Source organism: Chenopodium album, chromosome 9 (assembly GCF_948465745.1).
Source record: "Chenopodium album chromosome 9, dcCheAlbu1.1, whole genome shotgun sequence".
NCBI lineage: Eukaryota > Viridiplantae > Streptophyta > Magnoliopsida > Caryophyllales > Amaranthaceae > Chenopodium > Chenopodium album.
Genome location: NC_137842.1, coordinates 16405073 through 16412131, shown reverse-complemented (window position 1 = coordinate 16412131; position 7059 = coordinate 16405073). Strand labels below are relative to the sequence as shown.

General features: G+C 32.3%; 1 protein-coding gene across 1 annotated transcript; it reads right to left on the bottom strand.

Annotated features, from left to right (window-relative positions):
* Positions 1 to 1379: 1379 nt before the first annotated feature.
* On the bottom strand, positions 1380 to 3815 carry LOC145557481 (uncharacterized). The gene is made up of 4 exons (XM_081618660.1): positions 2762 to 3815; positions 2545 to 2678; positions 2381 to 2456; positions 1380 to 2290 (listed from the first exon to the last, which is right to left on the bottom strand). The coding sequence occupies exons 1-4, from the start codon at positions 3813 to 3815 to the stop codon at positions 1380 to 1382; spliced, it is 2175 nt and encodes a 724-aa protein (XP_081474786.1).
* Between the last annotated feature and the right edge of the window lie 3244 nt (positions 3816 to 7059).

The following is a 7059-nucleotide window of genomic DNA, read 5'->3' as shown; positions in this document are numbered from 1 at the left end:
GAAGCTAAAAGAGGCTATAAAACATTTGATCGATAATAACAAGCTTCCCATGCCTCCAGCTAGCAAGAAGACCGGGTGATGAGCACAAGACAAGCGGCGGGCTTCAACGACAAGATTTCCTGACTTCTTTTTCTATTTTTTCTTTTATTCTTCCTTTCCCCAATAAGTCTAGCATAGGCACCATGGAAAAAAAAAACGCGGTCGCGTTTGCGGAAACGGTCGCGTTGTTGCGGAAACGGCTTATAACGGTTTAATAGAACGGATCGCGGGTTTCGCGGTGTGAATTTTTTTAAAAAAATCACATAAATAGTTTTTTGACATTCTAGATTCATTTTCTTTGTATTTTTAGCTTATTATAGCTAAAACTATTATAAACACACTATATGAGAGTATTAACACCTCTTTTAGTAATATATAATTAATTAATTAATTTTTAATTAATAATTAGACCGTTTCTTTACTTAATTTCATTTTCATATGCTATTAACCAAAAAAAAAAAGAATATAATTATGAACATAAAAAATGCAAAAAAAATATATGAATTAAATATTTATAACAAAGAAGTATTTAATTATATGAGGTTGAATTATAGAATCTTACCTTATTGAAAACAAATTTGGTAGAGTTGCTGAGTTGAACATAAATGGGTGTAGGAAAAGTACTCCATGCGTATTGTGAGATTTTGGTAGCTTGAGAATTGTGAATTTGTGTAGCTATGAGTGATTGAGTGACGTGAGTGGAGGGATTTACTTATGTGATTTAGGAGGTGGTTTAGTAATTGGAGGGAACTATAATTGTTTTGGAGGGAATGAATTGATTTTTGTTATTTTTTTTTTTTTTTGGAGGGAAAGTTAAGTTATTCTTAAAGGTTTTTATGTACAACTATTTGTTCATTTTTGTTTTAATTTTATGTAGTATAGTAGTATGTACTAGGTAAGCTTACATGTGTTCATTATATTTGTAAAAGCCGAAAAATTGTATGGAGTACTAAATTTAATTGATTAAAACTACGTACAAATTAAGATAATTATTAATAAGGAAATAAAGTCATTAAGATGTTTACACCATAAAAATAAGATATCAGTCATATCACACAACGCACAACACACAACAATTATTATTACAACAGTATTTAAAATAAATATTATAAAAGTTTAAACTTATTTATAAATTACACACGACTTTTAATAAATCACCACCAAAATGAATGGCGAGGGGGGGCATCGTTGTTATCATCATTATCATCTCTAACTGGATGATCAAATATATATGAGCCCATATTTCCCATTCCATATGGTTGCACACCATAATTGGTGGAGTGATCATAGTGCACAACTCCATAGTTTATTGTTCCATGGTTGAGAATTTAAAAATGATCTCAATATTGAGCTCCCGTTTCACTTTCAAAAGAGTTAGATTCATTGCCAGTGTTCCAATTCCATGTATTTTCCCATGTTTGTTGTTGTTGGTATGGCTCTGGTGGATAATGTGGGGAAGGCATTTGTGGTTGAGTGATGGCATCTCCAACATCTCCCCAATTCGGTGTAGGGTAAATATGGTGGAATATATTAACTTGTACCGTATTACTTGAATAACTCGAATTGTCATCTAAACCATCATGATCCATCTGATCATTACTCCATCGACGCCTTGAAAATGTTTGGGTTGGAATTTGCCGCCTTTGTGTCACTTGATCATCTAGGTCACGTACGTGTGGTGATGATCGATCAAAATCTTCGTATGTGTTGGAGTGGCCTGCGTTATCACCATCTCCGTGACCAAATCCATTATTACCACCACTGTTATCGGATGGAGATGTACCTACATCCGTAGAGCGTTGCATGGTGCTATAATTTAAGGGTGGAGATGAGCCAAGGCGAATGGCGGGATCATCATCATCAATTTGAATTGTATTATTATCTTCATCTTCCCCAAAATTCATCCACTCTAAATCATCACCATCAAAGACAGGTTCCTCTCTTTCTTCAACCCATGAATTTAATGGATCATCTTCAAAAATATAATCCAAGTTGATTGGGTCGAAGCCAGAATAAATTTCTTGTTGACTCCTCCTTGTTGCATGTCTTATTTTCAGCTTCATATTGTACCGAAGGTACACAATCATATGAAGTCTCTTATACTGGAGACGATTTCGTGCCTTTGTATGAACTTGACTCCACATGCTCCAATTTCTTTCACAATTTGAAGAAGACGTGGTTTGACTTAACACTCGTATAGCTATTCGTCTCAATTGCAACACACTTTCTCCAAAAGTCACCCACCAGTCAGCTGCATTTAATTATAAAGTAAAAATAATTAACTACTGTATTAAAATTATAGTAGCAAACTAGCAAGTAGCAACTTAAAATGTAATTTTACCTGGATTCATGTGTTTAATTGCAGTTAATGCCATGTCATTTCCAAAACTGTCGCTTTTGTCTTTGTAAATGAACAACTGTAGCAAAGAATTGAATAATCAATGTTATTGCTAAAAAATGTGTAATACTTAAAAATAATAAAATTTTTAATTAGGAGAACATTACTTGGATTAATGATTTGATTGCATTGTCCATATTGGGCTCTATTCTTCCAATTACTTTCTTCACACCCGACATCACCTCTTCATCATAAAAAAATTTGTCATTTGAATAACACAATTGGGGATTGAAAAAATAACCTTCATAAACAACACTGAGGTTAATAAATCATTATTGGAAAAATAATAATAACAAATGGTTTATATTTAAATTGTTAATTTACCAGCAGCATGAAGATCATGATGTAATTGAAAATTCCATCTATTATCGATGATCTTGCAATAGGTTTTGAAATACCTGCAATCCCTTTTAATGGCCAACTTAGCTCGTTCCATAGCCTCGTATATGAAACCCATAGTTGGCTTTTCATCTCCATCAACCAGCCTCAAGACTCGTAAAAGTGGCTCCATTACCTTTAAAATACCAGCTGCTTCTTTCCAAAATTTAACACCGTCCTCTGTATTTGCAAGTACAAGTTCACGCACCTTTGTAGCTGATGGTTGGATCATTTGACCCCATCTAGAAGTCATCCATCCAGGAGATTCAAACATATCTCGAAGTGCCAACCTATGTTTTACAATGCTCTCGAGTGACACAAAATTAGTTGCAAATCGAGTAATTCCAGTGCGTAAGATCTCCCGACCATTTGTAAACTTCTTCATATAATTTACACACCAAGTGGAGTTATAGATGAAGCCTGAAATCAATTTTGCATTATCTAGAACATCCTTGATAGAAGTCTTTTTCGCAATATCCTCCAACATCAGATCGATGCAATGAGTTGCACAAGCCGTCCAATACAAAGTTGGGAATTCTTCCATAATTTTCTTCCCTGCCGCTTTCATGGCTGCTTCATTATCAGTTACCACTAGAATGACTCTACTCGGCCCAACTTCTTCTACTACCTTTTTCATTAAGGAAAAATAGTAGTCAACATTTCTCAATGTAACATTAGTGGCATCAACTGATTTATGAAATACTGTTCCACGATTTGAATAAACAAGAAAATTAATAATGTGCATTTTAGTTGGACCAGTCCATCCATCGCACATTATCGTGACACCCCGTTCATTCCAAACATTTGCAAACGAGGCTATATACTCCTTCATCAATCTACATTCTTCAGGGAGATACACCTCTGCAAGGTCGTATGCAGAAAAAGCTTTAACATTAGGCCTGGCTTCACGAATAGCATTCATCAATGGATTAGTGTATGCCGAATTGAAAACTGCAAATGGTTGATTGTTGTCAATAACCCAATTGCCAAATGCTCTCATTATCTTGGCCTTTTTCCTTTTAAGCCAACTACTGCCAATTTTAGACTATTTTTTTGCTCTTGCATCTTTTTCCAAATCAACTTCTACCGCTCTTAATCGAGCGACTGGAGTAGAAATTGGTTCAAATGTAGGTCTTCTCCCTCCTCTTGAACCAACTTCTCTTACGGTATTTGATCTGTTCATTTGAGGTACTTGACTAATACCATCAGCACCATAGTAACCACTTCTTCGTCTGAACATTTCTCGATCCATTTCAAATTGTTGTTGCATCCTACTTTGTTGCATTCCAATTGCTAGGTCTTCATCATCTTCGTCATCATCTTGATTTATGTCTCTAGTTATCTGATCCTCTAGTTCCAGCTCCCTTCTTTGCTTATCTTTTTTGCTTTGCTTGTATTCCATCAACAATTTGTGCATTTCTGTTTTAACTTTTGCCGAAACCTTCTCACACGGAGCAACATTTCCTCTTTTATGAGCCAAATGTTCTTTAAGATGTGTAATCCCACCTTTAATGACTTTCGTACAAAATAAACATTGTATGATTTTCCCATCATCGGTAATCTTGGTACAAAATCGCCATCCAACATCTTGGTCATCCGCTTTAGATCGTGGCATTGTGAAATTGAATCTCTAAAGCTAAATAAACACAAATACGTATTGGATTATATTTCATAATTAACGGCATCTAAATTATAGACAACTATAATTATTATTACATGATTTATTTGTGGACAAGTTTTGAGAAATAATTTTTTAACTTAATAATATAGTATTGTACGAATTACGGTTTAAGTATTTGAAAATTGATCCTAATTTGTAACAAATTTTTTGAACTTAATTTAACGTCAAATAATAATTATAAATGCTACTACTAAAAATTAATGAATTATCTAATAATTTAAAAGTCTAGTACTTGTTTCACGTAATTGGTATGGAAAAAAAATACACTACTACGTGGTCTCATTAAAAAAATAGATTAAGTTAAATTACACTTCGTTTAATCATACAAATACAAGATAATAATTTTTCCTCAAACAAAAAAAAAAAAAAGAAAAAAAAGAAAAAAAAAAGAAAAAGATAATAATACATAAATTAAGTTACACGTGATTTAAATAATTACAAGCAGAAGATAATAATTTATTGATACAAATCCATCAATTATCTTAACTATTAAGAATAAAATCATAAAAATCTATTCTAGTAGTACAATCTACACCACTATTTTTTTTTTAATTAAAAAATGTAGTACTGTACTACAGCTGTACTACTGTACTACAACTGTACTACACGGCTACATCATGCTTCCATCTACATTTTTTTAATTAAAGTAAACAAATAAACAATCCCCTTTCATTCTTCGTTTGTCAAAATAAAAAAAAAATCAATCTGCTTCTTTCTTCTCTCTCTTCTTCATAATTGAGTCAATTCATCTTCTACAACATCCAATTCTATACTTTTAAAAATGAAAATAAAATTAAATCAGATTTTAGGAGTTCATTCCATTAAATTTTCGTATCATTACAAGTTTCAAGTTCAAAGTTTCGGCATGACGAATTGACGATAATAAAGGTATGTATTCCTTCCTTTTTTTTCCCAAAAATTATGACTAAAAATACTACGGACTATATCAAATTGAAAATTAAAATACTAAACTGAATTACCTAGAATTTTTCTGGAATTTGTTTTCTTCAATTTGAATCCTCCACCTTTTCTACATTTTTTGTCAAAAAAAATTATTCGAGTGTTTTTTGGATAGAATTCTGGAACAGATTAAGTGTATTTATGTTGATTTTTGTTGTTTGCTAGTGCTAGTTTGCTTGTGCTTTCGTAGATACGAATTTACAATACTCGATTCATTCATGAGCTTTATTTCATGTCAAAATTTTTTTTTTCTGCTCTAAATCTATACTTTTTTTTTTCTCTTGGCTTTTAGTTCTTTCTCTGACATATTAAAATTATGAAATGGAAAAAAACGTTCGATTTGAGATGTAACGGTGATATAACGCCGTTATCCCGTTATATAACGGGAACGGTCCACATTTTATATGATTTTAAAAAAAACGGCGTTATATAACGGGGTTTTACGGAACGGTGTGTCTCATTCCCATTACAAAGCGCCCGTTATATAACGGAACGGGCGAGTTTTAATTCCATGATAGGAACCTTTTATTTTCCTTAGATCTTATTTTGTAGGTTTTTTTTTTCTTTTTACCTTTTAATAAAATGAGCATTTATTTTCTTGCATATGATCATTGCATTACATCGCATTAAAAAAAAAAAAAAAAATTCATTGTCGAACTAAGCACGAGGTATACCCATGATTAGAGGCACCCCTTTGTAGCCCATCATATCATCTTCACCCTTTCAAGTACTTAATCCTTTCTTGATAAATGACAGGGTAAAGTCGTATCCCCAAATCAAAAGTAATTCCTAAATCCTCTAACTAATGTAGATAGGGAAGTAGGGTCGAATCCACAAAGAAACGAATCTTTCTATTCCTAATTAACTAATATAATCTAGATTATGAGGTAACCAATATTTATATTTGAATAATAAACTAAACTACGGAGATAAAAAATAAGGAGAAAATAATATATGAAAGGATCTAGGGCATAGGTTCACCAATAAATAATACTCCAGGGTAAAACATAGTAATCAATCATTGACATTGCATAAATAACACGATTAACAGGCTCTCGCAATTTATTAATCAACATAGATCTAACAGGCTCTCGCAATTTACTAGATCTAAGTTCTTATTGAAAATAGCCTTTAATATCAAATTAACATCTGCTTGATTCATCAATTCAATATTGCTATACTTTTACAAGCCGTAATTGTAAAACATTAAAATGATTCAATAAGAAATTATCATGCAATACCAATAATCAATAATAGTCAACCATCAATGCATCAATTAACCAGATTGTAAAGGGCTTTCGCTACGTATTACAATCACAGAATTAATCTACCGGTATTAAATCTCATCTCTCGAATCTTGACTTAACCATTTATAAATTAATCCGCCTATTGAAACTAGACCTAAACATCAATTCTCATCTCTCGAATCTTGAATCAATGTTGTCAAACTCATGCATAAAAGATAGGCCTAATCTAGTCACAGAGCATTAAATCAATCATTAGGAAATTAATCTAGCATTGATAATTAACAACAATAAATTACCCCTTCATATTATTTATGGATCCCCATAAACCCTAGAAATAAAACTACTCACACATAGTA

What these genes read in the sequence shown, in the direction of transcription:
- LOC145557481 (XM_081618660.1), bottom strand. Translation starts at nt 3,815, where the DNA reads ATGAGAGCATTTGGCAATTGGGTTATTGACAACAATCAACCATTTGCA. An exon ending in TCATGATCTTCATGCTGCTG is followed by an intron (nt 2,679 to 2,761) that starts GTAAATTAACAA and finishes TTGTTTATGAAG; the next exon opens with GTTATTTTTTCAATCCCCAA. An exon ending in AATTAAACACATGAATCCAG is followed by an intron (nt 2,291 to 2,380) that starts GTAAAATTACAT and finishes AATTAAATGCAG; the next exon opens with CTGACTGGTGGGTGACTTTT.